Source organism: Hemiscyllium ocellatum, chromosome 10, assembly GCF_020745735.1.
Source record: "Hemiscyllium ocellatum isolate sHemOce1 chromosome 10, sHemOce1.pat.X.cur, whole genome shotgun sequence".
Lineage (NCBI taxonomy): Eukaryota > Metazoa > Chordata > Chondrichthyes > Orectolobiformes > Hemiscylliidae > Hemiscyllium > Hemiscyllium ocellatum.
Window position 1 is genome coordinate 25577984 of NC_083410.1, and position 27330 is coordinate 25605313.

The following is a 27330-nucleotide window of genomic DNA, read 5'->3' on the forward strand; positions in this document are numbered from 1 at the left end:
TCAGAACACCCAATGGAAACCCACGCAGACACTGGGAGAATGTACAAACTTCACACAGATAGTCACCCAAGGCTGGAATTGAACCCGGGTCCCTGGCGCTGTGAGGCAGCTGTGCTCACCACTATATTTTTGCCAGTATGCTGTGTTAATATAGGTCAACACCACAGTGAATTTTCTCGCAGCAGTGTTCCAAAGGCAATCAATAACAGATGGTCTGTGCTTTTAATGGAAAATGTGGGCTAGTATTCCAGAAGAGTGCTCGTTTACTTACACCTCTTGCAGTCTCTCCCTCCCCACCCTTCGGCAGATGATACTGTTTCTGCCTGCCTCCCTTCAATGATCTAGTAAAAGGCACAGCACAGGGCAAAAGCTCCACCTCGCTCTTACCACTCAGAAGGATGGAGAAAGACAGTCAAACTGATGAATGAGACTTATTGACCTGACTTGTCTGGTACAATTTCAAAATGGTGGGTGGGTATGATTCATACATTCATTTCCAAGAATCGCTGCATTAAGTTTTAACTATTTCTCTTCTGTTATCTGCCCCTTTCCCCCCCCCCCCCCCCAATGGTTATTTTTCCTCCAATCACTAATGAGTCTATTCTCAGAAAACACGAGCAAGCCAGCCTGCAATTGGAGGAGTAGCTCTCTGCACGTACAAGTGTGACCACTCTCTGACTGGCCACCACTACCTCCCATTCCCCAAAGATTGAATTGCCCTGGATGTTTTGAAGGGTGTTGGGAGTGAATTTGCCCACTGAACCCGGTGTATTTTGAGCCCTGTCAAGAGGGCAAGTGAATCAAAATGAAGATGTTGCACGTTTACTCCAAACTTCTTAATAATTAAAGTTGCTCTGGTGCAAGACCATGTTATCCACTAGATGGAAAACCAGCAAATCCAGTGCAGGGGTTTCTGTATCTTTCACTGTTTCTGACTGAATGCAGTCTCGTCTGGCCAAATTTGTTACTTTTAGTTTTGCTAGTTCCATACCAGTCTGAGAACATCGCCTCGGCCACATGACAATCAAATCATGGTGTCTGCTAAACTAAACACACCATTTTTCTCTGAAATGAGAAGAAAAAGTATCTGGTCCAATGTTTAAATTCTGTACCTCAATTCCTTTATATTTAACTCTGTCAGAACACTCCTGTATTTAGACAGTCCCTTGTGTAGAATGTTTGTTTTTTTTTCCACCTGCCATATGACACATATATTTCAGCATTCTAATCAAATACTGAGGTGTTAACACGCGTCCAAGAAATTCACAATCCTCATAGGCTGACAGATCAGTGAGATTGTAAGATGGCAGGGGTTTGAGTGAGAGAGTAGTGTGATGTCAGTGAGTGTATCAAGTCCAGCATAGCAGGTTCAGATGAGCATCATTCAGAAAGTGGTAGTTCAACAAGAAGATTGTAGTGGGGTGTGTCTGTTTTATCATTAGCCAGGTGTTTATTTGTCGAAACATTTCCTGGTCAACTGTCCAAGTAATGAGGGACACTCCACTGTGTGACTATAGTTCATTTGTAAACTCGTTTTTTCGAGGGTTCTAACTTCAGGCTAATTGCCCAGCTGAAGTTTTTGCATTCTGGGCAAATCCTGTCTAGTCCGTGCATCAAGATACCCAAGGTTATGTTGCCATACTTTTCAAACTAGGAGATCTGGGCCACAGTTTTTCTTTTCTCCATGGTGTTGAAGTTGATGGGATCTTTTTTCTATTTTGCCTGCCCAGTGAAGTAATGGGAGAGCCATCAGTAAGAGACTTTAGTCCTACAGTGTCATATATGATATGGCTCTCCTAAGACATACAGGTTAGATAGTGGGATGCCTTTATTGCCTTGTTTGATTGCTGTCAGTATTGGTTATTCAAAAAACAGGAAATGCATAAAGCAAGATTTAGGATCATTTTAGTTCCAAAGTTGCTGAGCAGAGTTGTCATTCCAAACTTAAGGCTGAATTCTCTGCAAAGGATGCCAGCAGTCTTTGCAGCATTCCATTAGATATTGATTCTGAATTCTGGGTTATTTTGTACTCTGTACACTTAATTGAAGTCTGTATGAGACTGCCCTGGATTGTTTTGAATTATAACTTTCAAGACCTCAGCAATAAGAAACTTGTATTTGTATGGGCTGATGTGGAATTTGGGACACAAAGTTGGAACAATGCTGTGATAATGCACCTAAATTAGTACAACTTGGCAATCCTTGGCAGGCTCAAATCAAGCCAAGTTTGAAACCGTCCAGTTGTGGTTTGTTTTTCTTATATTGCAAATAATTGATTTTCTTGGAACAAATATGTAGATGAACTTTTATTCTAATCTTCCCATTCAACCAATTGCCAAGCAATGTTTTTTCCTACTGGCTTTCTGAAGAGCTTTACAAAATCTGATATAATGATCATATTTAGTACCTGGTACTTATATTGCTTAATGATTAAGCTTCAAAAATGTCAAATCCTATTTCCACATCTCCCCCCCCCACCCCTAAATTTTATTCATTGATTTTGTCTCTGAGATTCTGCGACACTACGATCATAGTGGAGTCTAAGTTAACTTTGATTTAGTTTTCAGAATCAGAGTAAAAATAACATCAGATTTTTTTTTTAACATTTCCACTCTGAAAGTATTTAGAGTTGACTTTTTGACCATGTTATTAATTGCTGTCTTTTTTGATTCACAGCAAAGATTGATCAAGAGACTCAGGAAGCTTTCCTGTCGAGAACTCACAAAAGGTAAGTTTTCTCAAACTTCAGATTATACAGCAACAAATCTGCTTTGGTAAGCAGTATGTTCAAAAGCAGCTGCAGCATATATAAGGAATGAATTTATATCTGGAAAAGCAGGCTGTTATTAATGAGTGCAAATTAACTGATGTTTATTGTGCCAAAGTTGCAGGTGTAAAAGCTCAGGGAGACTATTCTTTCCCCATATCACTTATTGTACATCAGACGTTAAAAATGAAATTCCAGTTTTGTGATGCATCCAAGATTTGCTAATTGCTTTGAAGATGATATCGAACTTTAGTTCAAACACTGGTGTTGTTTATCTTGGAAGACTTGGTGGTTGATGGCAACATTCCCAAATGTGGTAATATTGTACTTCAATGAATGAGAATCAGGATGAAAAGTAGATAGCTCTTTTTATGATCTTAATTGAGCTTCATGGAGAAAAGACAGAAGTGGAATATATCAACCGATGACTGCCGTTTGAATCTGTTTTTGTTCCTCTTTGCACCAATCTTGTTTTTTTCCACTCATATTGGGATAAGGTGCTGTGCATGCCAGCAGTTCTGATGTTTCACACTCGGGCCATTCCTTAAGAGACAAACATGCATAGTGTACGTGACCCCAGCTGAACTGTGGGGATGTCAGCACCGATCTCCATTTTATTTTGGCCTGACCATTTACATGGTTTGTAGGCCAGTTCCCTTCAAAAAAAAATAACAATGTTCTTGATCACCAAGATGTAAGTTGATGTTCACTAACTCTGGGAAGGGCTACAAATCAAATCCATTCTGTTCCGCTCAATAATATATCATACATTTACTCATCAGAGCTTTGTAAATCCCTTATGCAGGCAGTTTAAAGTAGAAGTGAATTTCAAGCATGATCAATGGCATTATGATTGATGGCATCTATAGTACAAGGCTGGTACTGGAGGTTACTCCTCTGTCAATTAAGTTTTATTGTAAGATCCATATAGTAAACTAATATGTCCTGTGTTCTGTTCCATGCCCTTGATCGTTCCTTTTTTTTAACTCCTCAGGAACCAATCTGTTCTTCCCTCTTCTCTTTGGAGTGCAGACATAGTTTGGTACTTTATTCAAGTGGCCATTAGTCATTTGTGCCCTGACAGTGAGTGCTGGCAGATTATTTAACCTTGCCAAGAAGGAGGGAATACATTACAGCTGAGCCTGACCCTGCATTTCTCTACATGTACATTCCAGGCAGAGGTTATAGCATAGCTTTAAAACATTTGTATCTTGATGCCTTTTTTGTTTTTGCCTTTTGAACTTGAAATGGATCAAATGAGTTTTTTTTTGCACACTTATCACCACATTGAGAAACAAGTAATTCAGCAAAAACTGGACAATGGGCATTCGACCTCTACAATTTCTATTACTCAGTTGCTCCCAAGATAAATTTGCTGAGCTATTAGTAGGAGGATCTGTGCCATGACTGAATTTGAGGCAGTGTTGAGATGGGATCTTCTTGATCATCCAGTGCCTTCCTGTATCCCCTATTAGAAGTACATATAGTCGCTGTGTGAAATCATTTGAATATAATGTGAAGAAAAGCTTGCATTTGTGTAGTTCCTTCTACAGTCTCTTAATGGCTGGTTCATGGTACAACTAATGAACCACATTCACAGTGCAGAGACATGCAGCAACAAAAAAAAATGCATTCATTTCAGTGTTGTTTAGAGGTGAAATATTGGCCAGGACACATACCATGACTAAAGCTGTTGGATCCTCAATGTCCAAGTGAGGGAGGGGCTCTTACTTAGAAGTGTCATCCAATATCCAGCACTTCCAACAACCCAGCACCCCATGCACCTTCTTTAGCAATCACTCCCTTCGTTATTGCTTTACAGTGACAACATTATGTACAGAAGCATTTGCAGTAACTCATCAAAGCTCCTCCAACAGCATACTCCAAGTCTATAACTTCAATCACCTGAAGGGCAAGGGTAGCAGATGCATGGGCAGCACCACAACCTGAAAGTTTTCCTCAAAGCCACATTCCTTTCTGTCTTCTAATTATTAATTTTTTTCCTTCACACTCACATGACCAAAATCCTCAAACCCCCTCCCTATCAGCAGTGTGGGCTTATCAAACTGTTGGGTTTCAAGACAGAAACTCAACACCACCTTCCCCAGGACAGTTAAGGATGGACAGCCAGAAATGTCCACGTCCCATAAATAAATTTTAAGAAAAACTGAATACTCTGGTCATGGAGTGGAGTGGGGGATGTGAACTCTCAATTTTCTGACTAAGTTGAAACTTTGATCAATGTTCTAAGAATTGTCACCCTGTACTGTAATGACGTTTATGTCCAAACAAATGATCAACGCTAACTTAATTTCATTACTTAAACAAATGTTTTAACAAGACAGAAGAATACATGGTTTCTGCCATGAATTAGTTAGCGCTTGTATTAATTTGCCATTCTGAGATGAAGGACACCAAGGTAGTAGAACAGGGAAAGGTTTAAGGCAATGTGTAACTGTAAAAATATTGGAGAGAAAGGAATGAAAGTTTCAGACACTGAGCAGGACTAATTAGAGTGAGCCTCCAAAGGAACTTTCTACTTTGTGTGCTGTAGCATAGACAGTTCAAACAGAATGAATACATGAAATGGCTGGGTTAAAAATCAGATAACTATGATAGATCAGCTAGCAGCTGTCCCACTGGCTCCATGGTTAATACGTTGAAGATTTATCACATATGGTTTGTGTGGCTCCACAATAATGAGAAGATGATCTCACAAGCTAGATGGGTACAGCAGTTGTGCTTCTTTTAGGCTGTTTTTCTTTGTTTGATGTAGGGAAGGGGAAAATTTTATGTATTTTAAAAAGCAACATTTTATTGGATTACTGTGGTAAAGAGGAAGTAGCTTCGGTTTTTATGATCAGGTGCAATTATGAAAAATACATCAGGACCACCAAATACTACATGAGCCATTTACTTCATGTGTGTTAGAGCCAGAATGGATAAGGACCACAACCTAACCTCACTAATACAGATCATTAACTGCAGGAAAATGTACATTTCTGTTCCTCCTCCTCCCCACTGTCTCCACATCCCATTCATATTTTGGCATCCAGATTAATGTTGGAAGAACAAGTTTTGGCTTATGAAGGCAACAGTTTTTATTGCAAAACAGCAGCTGATGGTTGTCAAAGTTTATTTTCCATGAATTGTCTCTATTTAATGGTTAAATATCCCAATAGAAAACTCTAAGGTCACTGAATGATACACAGTCATGGAGTTATACAGCACAGAAATAGACCTTTCGGTCCAACTTGTCCATGCTGACCAGATCAATCTAATCCCGTTTACCAGCATATCACTCTTAAACCCTTCCTATTCATGTACCCATCCAGTTGCCTTTTAAATGTTGGAATTATACCCACCTCACCAGTTTCTGTGGTAGCTCATTCCATACGTGCATCAGCCTCTAAGTCAAAAAGTTGCCATTTAGGTCCCTTTTTAAATCTTTCCCCTCTCACTTAAATTTATGCCACCTAGTTTTGGACTCCCCTACATTGGGGATAAAGACCTTGGCTATTTGCCTGATCCATACTCCTCATTTTTTATTAACCTCTATAAAGTCACCCCTCAGCCTCTGACCTCCATGGAAAACAGCCCCAGCCTATTCAGCCTCTCCCTATAAGCTCAAACCCTCCAATCCCTGCAGCATCCTTGTAAATCTTTTCTGCATCTTTTCAAGTTTTGGGTTGTGAATTGTACAGCAAATTGAAGGGTAAGTTGACCATAGATTGTAAGGATCTGGAATTAGATAACCAAGAAAGGTGGTATGTCGACAAATCTTCTGACTCACTGGGCATGCCTTGGTTGAAAACTTACTTGAAACAAGTGATTTTTATTTTTGGGAGTTCTGCAACCCCAGCATGGTATGCAAACAGTTCCGGTTGTTGACAAGTGCCCTGGGCTTTTGGTTCTGATATTATAAGCTTTTAGGACCTCCAATGTGACCCTCACAATCTGACCCTCATGGCTGCTTATAGGACATGGCTTCATTTGCTGACACCCAGGCAAGCGAGTCGTAGCAGCAAAATCTCTGAATTGTTTATTTCATTAATGATTAAAGACTTGACAAACCATTAAAACTAAAAGAAAGAAAAAAGTGAAGAACAAAAAAAACCTGCTCAATATAAGACATTTTTGTTTTGTTTTAAGAATCGGCTTTATAATGTACGTACGCAAAATAAATTCCAACTTTGCATTTTTAATTTTTATCAGTGGATGGTTGGTGTCAGCAGACACACTCAATGAGCATTAGTGAACCAAATGAGTTTTTATGACAATAGTTACATATTAACCATTAAATCAGCTCTTTATTCCCGATTCTTGAATTCAAATTTCACCGTCTGCTGTGATAAGGTTTGAACCCATGCCCTGGGATCACTGATCTAGATTATTAGTCCAGTGATATTATAACCATAAAACTTCCTCCCTTTTAACACATTTTGGAAATGTCAAATTACAGCAGAAAAAAATACATTCTACAATCTCAACAGTATCCCTTTACACTACCAAACAATAGAGCAAGTTCCCTTTTTTTTTATCAAATCTATTGGTTTGACCTATCTGTTGCTTTCAAGTTCTGACGTTGAGAGTCTGATTATCTCTTTCTTGAGTATTCTCACAAGAGTTCAGATTTTCTCAGCTTTGAATAGACTCTTTCATGTTTTACAACATAAACTTTTGATCTGGAGCCTTTAAGCTAAACCACTACAGAGAGGTAACCTATTAACTTACTAAATCAACATTGAACTTCAACCAGGACTTCTGCAAACTGGCAAGAAAAGCTTCCCAAGCTTTGGGTGTTTTCCCCTCAGCAAATCAAAGCTTGATTCGCCTAACTGAAAACAGGCTAATTGTCTTGAATGATTAATTGTCTCATAAAACTCTTCCCAATGCAAACAAATTCCAATTAGCACTCCAGGAACTCATTTGTTCATACTGGCTGAAAAAAAAGGATCATGATCCAGAAAGCCTGATAAGTTAGTTATTCAACCCCTTCATACACTGAGATCAAAACCCACATTCCACTTGTTCAAAGTTCAGTTACTAAAACCCATGCTATTAAAATGTATTTAAATCATACGTCTTATATCAGAACCTATTCAAACCTTTTATTCTCTTCCATTACAATGAGGTTAATAGCTTATGTAAACTTCTCCTCGGATCCAATTCAAGACAGCTAAGCATTTAGGAGACTCTTCAAGCTGTCAATCAACTTGTAAACTCTGAATATTCTGAACTCCTGAGAAATTGTAATCTATGAAACTAATCCAAGCATTCATAATGACATATCATGCTATTTTTGCTTCAATAATCCAGGGTATGGGGTAGATGGGAATGGGAATTTGGAGCACAAGGTCAGTCATTAAATGGCAGAGCAGGCTAGAGGGCCAATTGGTACATCCGTTCCTATTTCGTACATTTATGTGTTTGGATAATGATAGACATTGAGGTTACAGCAAAGAACTTTTTTTGAAAATGCATCTTACAGCTGCTATTTTCTTTGTGTAACCTTAGCCCAGGTTAATCAAAACTGTTCAGCACCGGGTTTTTAAACTCTCAGAGCCTTTTTTGTTTAAAATAATGCATTTTTTAAAGAGACAACTTCAGATCATGATCATAACACAGATGTTATCCTTTCTTCAAGAGTGTTTGTGGCTACTCCCATCAACTTGAAACTCTCAAAAACAAAAAAAGCCAAGTGGAGTTTAAGTTCAGCACTGAGGTCAGATGCCCCTGCTGAGTTTGGGTTTCTGTCCTGTCTTAGTGACAGCCCACCCCCTTCCTGACTGATTTAAAAAATCCAATCTGCTAGTAATGGGATGGGGACGGTGTCTCTCTGTCCTATCCCATCATCTTTACAGGTCCATGGCATCTTTTCAACTCCTGAGCTCTAAGCCACTGGCCGTCCTTGTGGGGATGGCTGTGGCATCCAAACCAATCTGATAGGAGCCCAGCCTGGTTTATTGCCTCTCTGAAAAATATCAAGGACAGAGTATCCAAGGAACAGTTTTTAGATTTAAAAAAAAAAGGACTAGCTTTATGACATATTACTCCGAATGTGTCAGAACCCATCCCACCCTCCCAACCCCATCAAGCTATCTGTGAGACAACTTCAATGAGAGAAAATCCAACATTATACAGGACATTACGTTAGGAACAACAGCTTGGATGCGGGGTGAGATAACGTTTCAGGACTGAGTATTAAAATACAAGCTAATTCTGATCATTCATCTTAAATGCTCGCTCTTCCATGAAACTGGACTGTTAGCCTGTCCACCACATTCACAACAGCAACTTGTATTTATGTAGCACCTTTTACACAGTCCTTTAACCCAAAGTGCTTTCCCCGGATGGTGATGGTAGTAGGGGCATGGAATGCCCTGCCTGCAACAGTAGTAGACTCACCAACTTTAGGGGCATTTAAATGGTCATTGGATAAATATATGGACGAGAATGGTATAGTGTAGGTTAGGTGGGCTTCAGATTGGTTTCATAGATCGGCGCAACATTGAGGGCCGAAGGGCCTGTACTGCGCTGTATTGTTCTATGTTGAATGTTAACAGTGCAGCCACCGATGGATTAAACAAGATCAGGTAGTTGACAAATAATTGGTTCATTTCAAGGACAAGTTGCCAATAATGTTTTAGAATGTTGGAAAGTATTGAGATAAAAATCCAATGAGAAATGAATATTATTGTGAAGTATGGGGTTATGAAATAGGTTGACATTTTACAATGGTAACATTAATTCCAGAGAGAAAAGGAACATTGAGATCAAGTTAACAAGCAAAACCATTAAGCAGTACAAATTTGTAGAGGAAGCAATTAGACATACTTCTGAGACAGAACATTAAAGGATACAGAGAGAGGGTGATCAATCAAGAATGATGATTTTGTTCTTCAATAACTTCCAATTGCTAATTTTCGTTATTGTTACTAACAAACATTGGATTGGGAATGGAGCAGTTTAAGTACCTAATATAATTCAGTATTGTCTTGTGTAAATCTCGCTGATAAGGAAGAGAAATCATGAAAATAGCCAAGATGTAATTCTGATGTGCTTTAACTATATAAAGCATCAGTATGTTTTATTATAAGCCACAGAGCGCGAAGAATAGGAATGTGTTCAAAGACATATTAATTGTAAAGCAGTGTAAACTGTTTTAAAATAAAAGAAGTGGGTTGATTGAGGAATAAAAATTCAGATCTCATGGTACAGGCAGCTAGTGTAGATAAACCACCAGATGAGCATTTTGCGTCACCTTTCATCAAGGAAGGGGCCTTTGTCTAAGTGAGGAGGTGCTCGAAAACTGGCAAAAAAAAATTATATGAAGAACTTATCAGACTGGATGGGGTGCATCCTTGGTTGTTGAGGAAAGTAACAATAATAATTATGGATATACTGGTCAAAATCTTCCAATCATCTTTAGATGCAAAGATGGCACGAATGGAGAGGTGGACTGGTCAAAAGTAGGGGTAAGGATAAATATGGCAATGATAAGCTGTCAGTTTAATATCAATCGGAAAGGTTTTAGAACCAATAACCAGGCGAAACATGGAGCATTATTGACCCAAGCAGCTATTGTTAAGAAGAATTGATGTAGGTTTGTTAAGGGCAAAGGTCATGTTTGACAAATTCGATTAAGTTTTTTTGTTGAATTAAAGATGGTGGAAGGAAGTGCTATTGGCGTTAACTTTCCAAAGATGTTGATAAATTAGCACGTGTTAGTATTGTGAAGGAAATTTAAGTCCATTGGATTAAAGTGTCAGTCAGAGAATGGTGCACTCTTGGCCAAGGGACAGAAGGCAGGAATTACTTGTGAACAGTTGTTTTGTAGATTGGTCAGAAGGCAGACAATGGAATTCGCAGCAGGTCAGACAGCATCCAAGGAACAGGAAATTTGACCTTCATCAGGGCTTATGCCCGAAACGTCAAATTTCCTGTTCCTTGGATGCTGCCTGACCTGCTGCGCTTTTCCAACAACACATTTTCAGCTCTGATCTCCAGCATCTGCAGACCTCACTTTCTCCTTGAAGACAATGGAATTCTCCAAGATCCAGTACTGGAAGTGCTGCTTCTTAGAATATGCACTAATAACATGGAAGTGGGAGCATTATTTTGAAATTTATAGATGGACTATAATATAGTCCCTTCCTAACAGCACTGTGGGTGTACGCGCACCACATGGACAACAAATTGACTGCCACCACCTCCTTGAGGGTAATTCAGGATGAGCAGCATCGTCACCGGGGCCTGGGACAAGGGGATAATCAGATCCTTGTGACTGCACCAACGATTTTAAGTGGGCCCCTATGCTGTAGTACATGTCTTCCTACCCCCACTCCTGTAAAAAATCAATCCCTTGCTCCCAATTTCTTTGCCTCTGCTATATCTGCTCCCAAGAGGAGCCATTCCACTCCAGGACATCCCAGATGGCCTCCTATTTCAAGGATCGCAATTCCCCCCCTCACTTAATCAACAATACCCCCCAGCACATCTCCTCCACTTCCCCCCACCCTACCCTTGAATCCAACCTCTCCAAATGCAACATGGATAGAACCCCACCACCTTCCACCCCACTAATCTTAGGATACAGCACATTGTCCTCTGCAATTTCTGCCACCTACAATCAGACATCACCATCATATATTTCCTCCGCACTCCTATCGGCATTCCAGAGAGACCATTCTCTCCACAACTCCCTCGATAGGTCCATGCCACCCCCCTCAACCCACCCTCCACACTCGGCACCTTCTCTTGCCGTCACAAGAGGTGTAAAACCTGAACTCACACCTTCACCCCTCACCTCTGTCCAAGGCCCCAAAGGATGCTTCCACATCTGGCAGAGATCTTTCTGCACATCCAAGCACCTCATCATCTGTGTCTATTGCTCTAGATGTGGTACACTGGGGAAACAGGATGCCAAATAACTGAACATTTCAAGGAACATCTCTAGGACACACCCACCAAACAACCCACTGTCCTGTGGCCGACCACTTCAGTTCCCCCTTCCACTCTGCCAAGGGCATGCAAGTTCTGGTCCGCCTCCCTCCTATCCATGCCACCCTCCCCTCTGACCTATCTTCATCACCCTGCCACCAGCATCTGCTGATCACCTTCCCAGCAACTTGCCCCACAGTGCCACCCCAACCCTCCTATTTATGTCTCAGCTGAACAGTCCCAGTCTCTTTATTGTGTTGAAATTTTGAAAACTCCATTCAAGACAAGTCAGTGCAGTTGAACTTTGTTTCTAGCTTTTGTTCTCCTCCTCCAGTGTGATAGGGAAATGGGAATAAATTTGTAACAGTTCATTTGTGATCATCCTTTAATCCTTTGATTTTTATTATGTTCTTACTTACATCCTAATGCCTCTGCTGTCCTCTGTCTGCACTGCACATAATTAACGGCTAAAATGTAAAAGTTTATACAACTCCTACTAACTCTGTGGAGAGCAATTCCTTTCAGACAGTATGTTCTTCTGACAAACATTTCTGGCAGTACATACCATAACTTGTCATTTGAAGTTCTGCCTTCAAACTGGCTGTACGTTTTCATTTATATTGCAGAGCAATTATATGCTAATTAGCTACATGTTGCACTCATGATTTAAATCAATTCTTCTTTGAACTTTGACCAAAGAGCAGAAAATGAGAGCTAATAAAGTTTGATGGTTGGTGAGATTTAAGCAGTGATTAGTTTGGCCAATGAAAAAAATCGAATTATCCAAAATTGTTTTTTAACAAGTCCTTTTGAAATGTTATTTAAGAGCAGGTTACATTTAGCCCTTGTGACTCAGAGCTTGTAAATCTGTTTAGTGTTCTTTCTTGGTGTAAATATTAAAGAAAGACACAGGATGAAATCTTTTATAGAGGTCGGAGCGATGTGGATTATGGTGAGATCTGTGGTTGAACTAGACAAGAAATCCGGTGAGGCCCACTTCAGTCATTGTGTGATTTCCATCAAGTATCGTGGCGAGGTTCTTACCAGACAGACAACAGTGCGATGCTAATTGATGAGGATTAACGCTTGTTAAAGGCCACAAGTTGCCTCATTAAATATTCAGCCTCTCTTCTCTCCAAATTCAGCAAACAAGTCAGGTTTGAGGAAACCAGAGCTGGTACCTGGTAGATTGAGCTGACCACTTGCACTGCACAACTTCCAAGTTGCCCACAATCAATGATTAGTGATCACTAAGTGCGTGCACCCCTGGTCCACAGATGCTATTTTACATCATGACCAAGCTGATATTTCTACTGTACACTGGAAGCACAGATTTATTGAAGCGATGCACAGGGATGCTTTGCGCACAAGGACAGACCTCCAGCTTGTATTCAGACTGAAGCCTGCAGACTCCTAGCAGGTGGGGAACAGCATGGAATGCAACATCGGGACATAGACAGGTATGATGGGAAAGGGTTTAACGTGTAGGGCGTGCAGTAGAAAGAGGTCCGTGCTCAGGAGCACCATGGCTTCAGGTTTGCGTTATGGGAGATTGGGGATAAGGAAGAGCAGTGAGGGAAGGTGTTGCATGCAATAGTGTGAGGAGCAGAGGATGAGCTTTGGTGAGAGATGAGTGCAGAAATACTTTGAATGTGAGGTACCAGAAAGAGGATGATGGCACTTAACCCTGACCACCTGGATTGCTGATCATTGCTCAGCACTCTGGAGATGACAATGATCCAGATAGCAACATCAGATCAGGCTGATTAGGCTCTAGTGGCCGCCAAGAAGTACGTTCATGAAGAGGCCACCTCTCCTCTGGAGTAGCCCGTCCACATGGACCTACAGCTGCCTACTTGTGAATCACAGTGGCATCTCTCTCTTACCCCCGTCCCCAACACGTTCAGTAAAATAGACCATCTTCAAGAATGCCCCTGCTCATCTGGTGCACAGCAAATGTGATGTAGACGCAAGAGATTCTGGTGTTTTGGCAAATATCCACTAATTGGCAAGTTAAAGTATAGTAAAATGATGTGGAACTAAGACGTGAGACAAGTGTAGGGAAGGACTACGTAATTGAGGTGAATTTGGTAAAGGTCGGGGGATTGAGAATGTATTTGGAAAGGCAAGGACTGATTCAGGGTAGTTAACATGGCTTTGTGCGTGAGAAATCATGTCTCACAAACCTGTTTGAGTTTTTTGAAGAAGTAACAAAGAGGATTGATGAGGGCAGAGCAGTAGATGTGATCTATCTGGACTTCAGTAAGGCGTTCGACAAGGTTCCCCATGGGAGACTGGTGAGTAAGGTTACATCTCATGGAATACAGGGAGAACGAGCCATTTGGATACCGAACTGGCTCAAAGGTAGAAGACGGAGGGCGGTGGTGGAGGGTTGTTTTTCAGACTGGAGGCCTGTGACCAATGGAGTGCCACAAGGATTGGTGCTGCGCCCTGTATTTTTTGTCATTTACATAAATGATTTGGATGCGAACGTAAAAAGTACAGTTAGTAAGTTTGTAGATGACACCAAAATTGGAGGTGTAGTGGACAGCAAATAGTTACCTCAGATTACAACAGGATCTGGACCAGATGGGCCAATGGGCTGAGAAGTGGCAGATGGAGTTTAATTCAGATAAATGCGAGGTGCTGCATTTTGGGAAAGCAAATCTTAGCAGGACTTATACACTTGATGGTAAGGTCCTAGGGAGTGTTGCTGAACAAAGAAACCTTGGAGTGCATGTTTATAGCTCCTTGAAAGTGGAATCACAGGTAGATAGGATAGTGCTTTCCTTTATTGCTCAGAGTATTGAGTACAGGAGTTGGGAGGTCATGTTGCAGCTAGACAGGACATTGGTTAGGCCACTGTTGGAATATTGCGTGCAATTCTGGTCTCCTTCCTATTAGAAAGATGTTGTGAAACTTGAAAGGGTTCAGAAAAGATTTACAAGGATGTTGCCAGGGTTGGAAGATCTGAGCTACAGGGGGAAGCTGAACAGGCTGTTTCCCTGGAGGCTGAACGGTGACCTTATAGAAGTTTACAAAATTGAGGGGCATGGATAGGATAAATAGACCAAGTCTTTTCCATGGGTTCAGGGAGTCCAGAACAAGAGGGCATAGGTTTAGGGTGAGGGGGAAAGATATAAAAGAGACCTAAGGGGCAACTGTTTCACGCAGAAGGTGGTACGTGTATGGAATGAGCTGCCAGAGATATGGTGGAGGCTGGTACAATTGCAATATTTAAGAATAGGAAGGGTTTGGAGGGATATGGGCCGGGTGCTGGCAGGTGGGACTAGATTGGGTTGGGATATCTGGTCGGCGTGGACGGGTTGGACCGAAGGGTCTGTTTCCATACTGTACATCCCTATGACTCTATGACTTGCTAGAACCTTTAGCAAAGAAAACTCCCCAAAAAAAGTTGTGACTAAGTTACAACTGTGACTCAGTCAAAGGAAAGTAAGATTCAGCGCGATGTTGTTGCTAGTAGAAAGGAAAGAGGATAAAGCGAAGAGAAACGTCATTGCATCATCTTTTTGTTGTCCTTAGTGATATTCATAATTGATCTAATCAATACGGAAGAATAGAGCTGGGATCATCCTTAAAATGTTGGTTACTTAAGCAAGGGTATCATAAAATAATTACAGGAGAAGGCCTCAATATTATTTGTTTTGCTTTTTGTTCTCAAAATGTGAGCCTAATGGATATTGATGCTTGTAGGATAACCAAGTGTAGATAGAAGTACACTAATGTCTCTGATGGCAGTCTTTTCTCAAGTCAATTCTACACAGATGAGTAGCTTGTTGGATCAATTCAGCATTAATGTAATTCCTGGGAGTTGCAGCAGCTCTTATTCACAATTTCTTGAAAAAAATTATCTAATTGCAGATTTTCAGTATGTCGTTTTTAGACTTCTTGATACGTTGTCTGGTAATCTAATGACTGCAATGTCTGATGATGCTGTGGATTTAAAGGTGTGTTTTGACCTGGTTTATTTTAGAGACTGGGGGACAGGCACAAAGCAGTCTGAGAAGATAAACAATTTGTGAAGCCTTGGATTTTTTTTTAAAAGTTGGAGCAATTGAAGCAGCATGAATGGGTGTGGTCAGTCTCCTACCCAGAGAAGCAGGATTTTTAATTTTAGGATCCAGCAATTGTTGCAGGGTTGGGAGGCAGCAAATCTCTCCTGGCTGCTACTCTCTGAGTTATCTCTGGATATTTTTCCTCCTGGGCTGCTGGAATTACAAATGTGAGATAATTGTGTTTCTGAATTTGCCTTTTGCCAAGGGGGTGTTTGTGGAATGCTTCTATACTGGGACAGTTACGCTTTTAGTCATAAAATACAAGTTGTTCTGCAATAATGTACATTTTGTCAACACAAAATCACTGTAACGTGATTGACAAATTGCACTTTCCAAATGTTTGCTTTGATCATTTCTCATCTGTTTTGTCTTCAAAGATTTGAATGCACTTCCAGTCTCTCGGTTTATACGCAATTTTAAAATTATACCATTTAGTTTACATTGTCTCTGCGTATTTTTCCCCATGAATCACCCCACTTTTCTTTGTCAAATTTCAACTACCCACTTGACTAACCTATGCCCTTCTGAAAACTCTTGTTATATTTCTCCTGCTTTTCTGTTTTCAAGCTTGGAGGTAATTTCATGTTTTGAAATTACTCCTTGTTGAACTATGTCCAGTTGAAAAATAATCATCTTTCTCCCTATCCATATCATTGTACGTTTTTTTTCAGTGTTCCTGAAAAAAAGATATCTTGTCTCATCAGGACATTGGCCAAGAGACACAAGTAAAAGGAAATAATATTTATACTGCATGATAGGAGAAAGTTGATTGGTTAGAAGTGAACTTTGGTCGAGATGTTGTCATGGAGAATGCACTAGGTAATGCTGACTGACAGTTAACTGCCAGGTTTGTTTAAATTTTAAAGTCAAGGCATTGCCCTGAGAAATGAACTGGAGAATGGCTGTCACCAATTATGTTGAGTTTAAGCAGTTGCAGTGTGTGTATATGTTTCCGTTTCCAAAGAAGTTTGCCCTGTGTCCTTCTAGCACATGCAAGTGTAAACGACCACACCTAAAAATTGGGATTGTCAGCATTATTCTTTGCAAACTTTGAATTATTAGCACATGTTTCACTACTATGTGTGAGTGATATTCACCACTAACGGTATCCTGTTGCAAAGCAAAAGGACATTCAGTGTTGAGTAATTTATAATATCGAATTCACTGCTTGTAGTAATGCCTAGATTTGTAGATAATTCATCCGAAAGATTGGGACGTCATATCAAATAGTATAGCCCCTCAGTTATTTGCAATGAGTAAGGTATTGACTGTGCCCAATCAGACTGTTTTCAAAACTCAGTGATTCACATTTGATATGGTTCCAAAGAAGAAAAAGGTAAACAAATGGTTTATGATTACAAATAACTAGGACAAAATCAGGAGATTCAAATATTGATTCATGTGATCGTCAGAGTCCAGCATGTTGTCATAGAAGGTCCTTTCTGTAGGAACTCAAATTCAGCTGGGTTCAATAGTCAAGTCAGGGATGGCAGAATTATTTTTAGGTTGATGAAGGTGCCACTGTATGAGGTTGGCATATCAAGACTTGGTCTACTTTTCAGTCAATCATATGGATTATTTTAGAACTGGGTTTCAAAGAGGGTTACCTGGACTTCAGGCAAGCTTAGCTAGTAGCATTCTTGATGGGTTTCTCAATTTCATGGACTTGAATAGTAAATAGACTGAGGCAAAGGAGTCCAGAAATTACAGTTAGACTGTTGAGACATCAGAGGACACCTGATCATATCACATGTTTCCTGGATAAGTCCATTTCAACATATGAACAAGTTTCTGTCCCTCTGGCAAAGATTCCATTGACTACCTTGTGAAATAGTTGTGTTTCGTAGTACCTAAGAAGTATAATGAGCTAGTTATCCATACCTCTTGACAAAAACCATTGTTTGAATAATATAGGTGATGGACTGTTATCACCTCTGCAGGCATAATGAGTTTCAGAAGTTCATTTTATCAACCCCTACTGGATGATCTCATTACCTGTAGTTATTTTGATGTTGACTGCAATGTCCATCTAATTCAAATATGAGAGATTCTAGGAAGGTGGGACTTAAGCTTTGCCTTGATGATTGCTGTTTTGAGTTTTCTAGATGACTTGTCAATTTGCATTTTGTGATTGGTGATGCCTGTATTTTAGTCCAGCAAAGTTCATTCCATTTTAGTTTACATTGCAAGAAAGTATCACTCTTAAAACAATTTATAGCCTTTTGCATGTCTTTTCAATATGATATGTAAGAATGAGCCCTTATTTTAACCAACACTGTATATCCCCCTCCAGTCTGAACAGCAACGCATGCATCACTATTATTTCTTTCACTGGCCAAATTTGTGCCCATTCCATGGGCTTTAATTTTGTGAAGTCAGTGTATTTCACTATCAGATGCTATTGTGAATCCATTCTAGCATTTAGATCTTTCAGATTCCAAGATTATTGCTTCCTTCACATCATCCATTTGGAGTCTGAGTGCTCCTGTTCTAATCTCAAAGTTGAATCAAAATTACTATTCAAAGTTAACATGGTAATTTGCTTCCAGCTTGTCTATCCAGAGGACATTCTTACATTCTGAGTTTAACAGAATCATAAAATTGTTACAGTGCAGAAGTATTCAACCTATCATTTCTTTACTCTCTCTCTGAATGAGTGTGATGACTTAATACCATTCTCCTTTGCCCCATTGTTTCTATTCAAATAATCATAAGATGCTCTTTTGATTGCTCTATTGAACCTGCCTTCATCACACGTTCAGGCAAGGAATTCCATACCCAATCTAGTCGCTGTAAAAGAAAATTCAAAGATTTTTTTCTCTCGCATCACAATTCCTCCTTTTGAAAATTGGCTTATAACTGTATGCTGTTCCTCCATGAGAGGTAACAGTTTCTCCCTATCTGTCCAGACCCCTTGTAAGTTTCAAACTCTGCACCAAATCTCTCTTGCTCCTTCAGTCCAATCTCGCCTTGTTGCTGAAGTATTTCAACCCTGGATCCATTCTCATAAACCTTATCTTCACACTCTCCAATGCATCACACCCTCCTTGAAGTGTGGAGTAAAGAACTGTACACAATACTGTAGCTGAGGGCTAACTCGTGTCTTATATGAGCTAAATGTAACTACTCTGCCATTTATTAAGTCTAGAATACTACTTTATTTTTTTTGTAGATATTTTTATTGAAATTTAACATTTTTGCAAATTTACAAAAATAAACAAAACTCTCAAATACAAACATTGATGTACAATTAAATCATATATACAATAGTCATAATTTAACAAAGAAAAGAAAAAGAAAGAAAACAAAAAAAGAAAAAAAAAGAAAGAAAAAAAAAACTCAACTTTCTACTAATCTAACCTATAACTAACCAGAGTGTATACCTAAGTCTCTTACATGCTCGGAATGTATAAACATCAAATATAATAAAACCCGTATTCGTGCAGGATTCCTCTCCCAAGGGGCCCCGGAGCAGCCCGGTCTGAAATCTTCACTAAATAAAAGCCCTTGTTAGGATAGCCGAAATATCTGCATTTATATAATTCAAAAAGGGCTGCCATATTTTATAAAATAATTCAGTCTTTCGGTGCACCATATTTGTGAGGAAGTCAAGGGGGATATATTCCATAATTAATCTGTGCCAATTTGAAAGTCCAGGGGGGCCCTCAGCCACCCAGTTCACCAAAATATTTTTCCTTGCACAGAAAGAGAGAATAGAAAATAGTCTCTTCCCATGCATACCCAGAGATGAGCGGTTCGAAAAGCCCAAAAGGAGAGATACAGGGTCCACCCTAATTTCCGTTCCTAAAATTTCTGTCAGGGTATTTGCCACTTTAGTCCAGTATCTGCGGATTTTCTGACAAGTCCACAGACAATGTACAAGAGTACCCACCTCTATTTTGCATTTAGGACACATTGGAGATGCTCCTGCCTTAAATTTTGCCAGTCGAGCCAGAGCTATATGGGCCCTATGAAGTATCTTTAGTTGGATAGCCTGAGTTCTGTTACAGATAGCAATTCTTCTAGCATTTTCCCAAATGTCATTCCACATATCCTCAGAGATTTCTAGCCCCAAGTCCTGCTCCCATGTTTTAAGCAGGTCATCCATGTCTCCTGAGACTCCATCATGTAGCAAATGGTATATAGTACTAACGGAGGATGCCCCCGCTGGTCGTAAGACATTACGTTCTCTGTCTGATTTATAAAGACTATCTATTAATGTAGTCTTCCTCTGTATATAATCTCGAACTTGGAAGTATCGAAAGAGATCCCCATTAGGTATTCCGAATTTCAGACGCAGCTGCTCAAAGGACATCAGGATCCCATCTTTAAATAGGCCCCCTAAGCATGAGATGCCCCTGGATCTCCAGAGTTTAAAGGTGGCATCTGTAATCCCCGGTTGGAATCCCCATGCGCCTACTATTGGTGCATGGGGGGATGTTTTATGTGAGTTACCCTCATTTTGCCGCATTATATTCCAGGCCTTAATTGTGTTTAATATTATGGGATTTTTACAGTGGTCTGTAATGATTTTCCTCTTATCTGAAAATAAAAGGTTAATAAGTGGGTATTTTACTTGGGAGGCTTCGATATCCAGCCAAATTGATTGTGGATCAGATGAAACCCAATCAGCTATGTAACTTAGTAGGGAGCTTAACTGATATTTCCTAAAGTCTGGGAAGTCCAGTCCTCCCCTTGCCTGTGGAAGCTGTAGCTTCTTCAGCTTAATAAGGGGCCGTCTATGGTTCCAAATAAAGGAGCCCAACCAGCCATATAATTTACGTAGGGCTAGCCTTGGCAGCATCAGCGGGAGCATTCTCATAGGATATAAGAGACGGGGCAGAACATTCATTTTAATTAATGCTATTCTCCCTAGCCAGGAAGTCGGAAGGTCTCTCCATCGCTGGAGGTCCTGCCTTATCCTTTCCATTAATTGTACAAAATTAGCCCTATACAACTGATCAAATACTGGCGTGATAAAAATACCTAAATATAAGAAGCCCTCCAGGGACCAACGGAAGGGAAAAGGGGATCCGTCCATTAAGTGGGGTATCATAGCCAGACCACCCATTGGCATGGCTTCCGATTTTGAAAAATTAATTTTATAGCCTGAGAATGCACTAAATGTATTAATAACTTGAATTAGACGAGGCACTGACATTAAAGGATTACTGAGGAATAAGAGAACGTCATCTGCATAGAGGGTAATTTTGTGTTTACCTGTACCAATCCTCGGGGCCGTTATATTAGGATCAGTCCGGATGGCTTCTGCTAATGGTCCGATTATCAGTGTAAACAACAATGGTGAGAGAGGACATCCTTGACGGCAGCCCCTACCCACACTGAAGCCATCCGATCTTAACCCATTAGTAATAACAGCTGCTTTGGGGTCATTATACAATGTTGAAACCCATTTGGTAAACACCTGTCCAACGCCAAACCTTTCCAATGTGTAAAATAAATATGACCATTCAACCCTATCAAATGCCTTTTCCGCATCCAATGAAATTACTACTCCTGGTATCTTTCCCTGATGACAGGCTTGGGTCATATTCAAGACCCTTCTGATATTATTGGATGATCTGCGGCCCTTAATAAATCCAGTCTGGTCCTCCTTTATAATATATGGCAGTACCCTTTCTAGTCTTAGTGCTAACATTTTTGAGAGAATTTTAAAGTCTACATTTAGTAAGGATATTGGTCTGTAAGATGCACAATCTTCTGGGTCTTTTCCTTTTTTGAGGATAAGAGAAATATTTGCTTCTTTCAGCGTGGGCGGAAGACAGACCTGACTATGCGCAAAATTATACATATCCATAAGTGGGTCAACCAATATTCCTGTAAATTCTTTATAGAATTCAGCTTGAAAACCATCCGGGCCCGGTGCTTTTCCGCTCTGAAGTTGCCTAATTGCCTCAAGTATTTCTTGGACTGTTAAAGGGGTATTTAGGGCCGACACCTGTTCCGGAGTCAGGCCCGGGGAGGTCAAATTTTTAAAAAATGACTGCATCCTCCTAATCCTATCTTCACAATCCTGCGATCTATATAGTTCAGAATAAAATTCTTTAAAGGTCGCATTGATCTTTTTATAATCATGAGCCAGGGTACCTGTACTTTCCTTGATGGTCGGAATAGTTTGAGGGGCTTTCTTTTTCTTTGCAAGAAATGCTAAGTATCTACCCGGTTTGTCGCCATATTCATATAATCTTTGTTTCGCAAATAATATTTCCCTTTTAGCCGTTTGAGTAAGCGCGGTGTTTAAAGCTGTCCTAAGAGCTGTAATCCTCTGCAATTTTGTGATAGAAGGTCTATCAGCGTATGCTGTTTCGGCTGCTTTTAGGCGAGCTTCGAGCAGACGCTGTTGCTCTCCCTTCATTTTCCTCTGGGTCGCTGAATAGGAGATGATCAAACCTCGTGCATAAGCTTTGATGGTCTCCCACATCATTGACGGATTGCTAGCCATACCAGTATTAATTTCTAAAAAAGTTTTAAGTTCTTGGGAGAAGTACTTTAAAAATTTGCTATCTTTTATCAGGAAGGGGTCCATACGCCAATGCCGAGCAGATGTCCCATTGTTCTTTACCTTAGTTTCCATGTATACAGCGGCATGGTCAGAGATTGCTATAGTACCTATTTTACCGGTTGCTATAGAGTTTAGAAAAATCGATGGGGCAAAAAACATATCAATTCTTGTGTGACATTTATGTGGATTAGAGTAGAAAGAAAAATCTCTACCCTGTGGATGGAGACATCTCCATACATCTACCAATCCTAATTCTTTATTCAGGTCCGCCAGTTGTCTAGATCTGGGAGATACTCCAGCGGCACTCTTGGGAATCCTGTCTATTTCAGGATCCATAATACAATTAAAGTCTCCCCCTATAATTGTATGACGGGCACCAAAGGCCATCAGTTTTGAAAAAGATTCCGTTATGAATTTAAAGGGGTGTGCCGGGGGGGCAGTATACATTTAAGATCCCATATTCCTCTCCATTTATGAGGGCTTTAATCAAAATATATCGTCCAGATTCGTCTTTTATCTGATTTAGAATTTTCAAAGGGAAGTTCTTCCGGACAAGGATAACGACTCCCCTGCTTTTTGAATTAAAAGAGGTAAAAAAGGCCTGATCAAATCCGTCCTGTCGTAATTTTAAGTGTTCTTTATCTGACGGGTGTGTCTCCTGTAGGAGAGCTATATCAATTCTCTCCTTCTTAAGATTTGATAATATTTTCTTCCTTTTAACTGGCGAATTACTCCCCCTGACATTCCAGGTGCACCACTTAACCGACTGTTCAGCCATAATCATCTGGACAGATCCGAGACCCCTCGGGAGGGGAAACCCTATCTAGAACATCCCGAGCATGGAGCATACAAGATTTACAAAAGTAAAGATTCTCTGATACACTCAAAACAATATAACAAAAAACTCTTTCTAAGTATAAACAATATAAAACATTCCGAATTGGAGATTTTCTCCCTTGTTCCCAGGGAGCGTCACTTCCTCTCCCACAGTCCATCTTACCCTCTTCCAACCAGTGCCCCACCCTTGACCCAGGTGTTCCTCAATAAAATGAGGAGAATTCAAATATAATATAAAGCTAGAGTTAACAGTGAACACCCCACCCCCACCCACACCCACATCTAAATATATTTGGGAATATTAATACCATATATAACTATAAGATTACAATCTCAACATGTAATACTTAAATATAATACCACAAAATAACAGGGGAAAGAAAAACAACCCCGCTCCTAAAAACAGAAGTAAAATAGAATAAGGTAACCACCTCCCCCCATCAACATTAACCAAACGCCCCAACATATATATATATATATATATATACACATACACACATAGGGGGAAAGATAAGAAAAGATGAAGAGATGTAAACCAAAATAATGGGAAAGGCAGACCAGCGTCCACAATCTCTTACAGCTTATTTAAGAGAGTCCAAGAATTCCTTAGCCTTCTCCGGTGATCCGAAGTTATATATGGATCCTTCGTGGCTAAGGCGTAGCGTCGCTGGATATCGTAAGGAGTACTGGATATTTAAGTCCCTTAAACGCTTCTTCGCCTCATCGAATGCCTTCCTCTTTCGAACCAAAGCTGGGGAGAAGTCCTGGAACAGCATGATCCTGGATCCTTTGTGGGTCATAGCTTGGGGATCTTTTCCCAGATTTCTTGAGGCTTCCAGGAGCATCTGCCTCTCCCCATAGCTCTGCAGCTGGAACAGGACCGGGCGTGGGCGCTGGGTTGAGCCGGGCCCACGTACTGTGACCCGGTAGGCCCATTCTACCCTTACCTGGCCTGATCCAGTATGCAGATTTAAAAGTTGTGGCAGCCAATGCTCTAAGAATGCTGTCAGCTGACCTCCCTCTTCCTGCTCGGGCAGGCCCAACAACCGAATATTTTTTCTACGACATCGATTTTCGAGGTCATCAATGTGGTTTTCTAGGTTCTGGACTCGATTCTCGAGAAAACGGATGTGGTCGGCTGTTGATTTTATCCCAGTCTCTGAGGCTGCGGCCTTCGACTCCACCTCTCTGACTCGGCACTCCAATTCCTGAATGTCTCTGCCCTGCTTCTGCAGCTCGGCTGATAGTGCTTCTCTGCTCTGCCGAGACTCATCGATAAAAGCATCAATCTTCGCCTCCCACCTGGCAAACATCTCCTCAAAGCTCATCTTCATTGGTAAATCTCCTGAAGTAGCTGAAGACACCTTTGTTGCAGCTGAAGAGGGAGAGGGTGGGGGAGGGGTCCCTGCTTTCTTAGAGCCGCCTGTTCCCTTCCCTTTACTCATTTTCCAGCTAGTATTAGACTATTTAAATGTACTAATAGGTAACTATTTAAGGTTAACAACTATTATAAATGGTTTAGTGAGTGTGGTGGGGGTGGATAGCCCACTTTTCCCAAGTTTTGGGTAGAGCACTGTGGACTCAGTCTTGCTGGGTCGCCGCCATCTTGGATCCCCTCGAATACTACTTTATTAACTGATCGCTCTACCTGTTCTGCCACCTATAGTGTCTCATACACATATACACTTAGATTTCTCAACTCCTGCATGCCTTTTATGATTGTACCTTTATATTATACTATAGCTCCAAAATGTACCAATCTTTCAGGGCTCCTTTTGACCATTGACACCAGGAGTCAATCTCCAACTTGTTCTTAACACCCAGGCTAGATGCAAAATTCAAGGTTTCTTCTGACCAGAGTGTTGAACTCTCTGCCATATTCTCATTCATCATCATGACGCTCCATTTGCAAGTTGTTTCTGCTTTAGGCACTTTTTTTTAGCTGTACAACTTGAAAATCTACTTTCTCCAAAAGTAAAGGAATTGTTAGGTTATTTTGTAGAAGGATGCATTGTAGAATAAATGATTAATGGTTGAGTATGCTGCAAATGCCACCACTAGGTGGTGCAAAGAGGTACTCTGTTATCTTGAAGCAATTTTAGACAACAGTAGTCTCCAAAATAGTGTGGCTGAAAACTCTAGAGCGTTTCAGCCGGACTCTGTGTGTTGCCTAGGACCTGGGGAGAGCTGCAATAATCACTCTGCAGTTCCTGCTGCTTTGTTTCACTGTGTAGACAGATTGTCCTTTCCTTCTGGCAGGATTCAGTGAAAACAGTTAATACTGGTAAATGCGACACACTTGTCTTACTCATCCTCCATTTTGAAATATGCAAGGCCAGTCAGAACATTGTGACTCATTTATTAGTTTAACAGACCTTTTTACTTCTGAGCATCATATTGCAATTTTAGGATTGTTGCAAAGTGGTCATTTTCTTAATTTACATTTTTAATTTTCAGCATGGCCAGGATGTACGTAACGCAATAGGCTCCTCGAATGACAGCAAAAACAATGATTTTATGTTAGGTTATTTAATAGAAAATAGAAACTATTTTATAATAGCAATTACATGCCTCCTTCAGAAGGTCGGTCTTGAACCTGGTCCTCAGTGAGAGCTCCAGTGACTCTTTTTATTATGTTATATGAAATGTGGAACATGTGCTGACATGTAAATGCTCCAACAGTTCTTTCATTGTGCTCATCCTACCTCCACTTTGCCACTTGGAGAAAGGTTCTTCCTAGTTTGGCGGAGGCCATGCTTCGGGGACAGGACAGCAGTTGTTTCCCAGTCCCTGTCACCTCCCCATTGCCACCTCCTTGTCCAGGCTGTCCTAAGGCATGGCTCTGTATGTGGCCCTCCTTGACTGTCCCAGCTCAATGGCAGAGATTGCTTCCACAAATATCACATGTGAGCAGCTTTGGTTATTATCTCAAAAGGAAAAATGAGCAATGCTTTGCAAAGAAGGGGGTAAATAGCTTTAGGATGAATTGCTGATTTAGAGAGCTATTGCAGGCATGATGACTAAGGAGGTGGACGAGGGTAAAGCAGTAGATGTGGTGTATATGGATTTTAGTAAGGCGTTTGATAAGGTTCCCCATGGTAGGCTACTGCAAAAAATACGGAGGTATGGCATTGAGGGTGCGTTGGAGGTTTGGATTAGGAATTGGCTGGCTGGAAGAAGACAGAGGGTAGTAGTTGATGGTAAAGGTCATCTTGGAGTGCAGTTACTAGCGGTGTTCCTCAAGGATCTGTTTTGGGATCATTGCTGTTTGTCATTTTTATAAATGACCTGGAGGAGGGGCTAGAAGGTTGGGTGAGCAAGTTTGTGGATGATACAAAAGTCGGTGGAGTTGTTGACAGTGATAAAGGATGTGGCAGGTTACAGCGAGATATAGATAAGCTGCAAAGCTGGGCAGAAAGGTAGCAAATGGAGTTCAATGTAGGTAAGTGTGAAGTGATTCACTTTGGTAAGAGTAACAAGAAGATGGGGTACTGGGCTAATGGTCGGATACTTGATCGTGTGGATGAGTAGAGGGATCTTGGTGTCCATGTACACAGATCTCTGAAAGTTGCCACCCAGGTAAATAGTGCTGTGAAGAAGGCATATGGCATACTGGCTTTTATTGGTAGAGGAATTGAGTTCCGGAGTCCTGAGGTCATGTTGCAGTTGTATAAGACTCTGCGGCCGCATCTGGAGTATTGTGTGCAGTTTTGGTCGCCATACTATAGGAAGGATGTGGAGGCACTGGAACAGGTGCAGAGGAAGTTTACCAGGATGTTGCCTGGTATGGTAGGAAGATCGTATGAGGAAAGGTTGAGGCACTTGGGGCTGTTTTCATTGGAGAAAAGAAGGTTTAGGGGTGACTTGATAGAGGTGTACTAGATGATTAGGGGTTTAGATAGGGTTGAACATGAGGACCTTTTTCTACGTATGGAGTCAGATATTACGAGGGGGCATAGCTTTAAATTAAGGGGTGGTAGGTATAGAACAGATGTTAGGGGCAGATTCTTTACTCAGCGAGTCGTGAGTTCATGGAATGCCCTGCCAGTAGCAGTGGTGGACTCTCCCTCTTTATGGGCATTTAAACGGGCATTGGATAGGCATATGGAGGATAGTGGGCTAGTGTAGGTTAGGTGGGCTTGGATTGGCGCAACATTGAGGGCCAAAGGGCCTGTACTGGGCTG

General features: G+C 40.8%; 1 protein-coding gene across 1 annotated transcript in view; it reads left to right on the plus strand.

Annotated features, from left to right (window-relative positions):
- fmn2b (formin 2b) overlaps positions 1-27330 on the plus strand; it is a 451369-nt gene that overhangs the window by 335218 nt on the left and 88821 nt on the right. The window contains exon 16 of the mRNA XM_060830804.1: positions 2677-2728. Coding sequence (XP_060686787.1) covers positions 2677-2728 — 52 coding nt within the window. The remainder of the gene's footprint in view (positions 1-2676; positions 2729-27330) is intronic.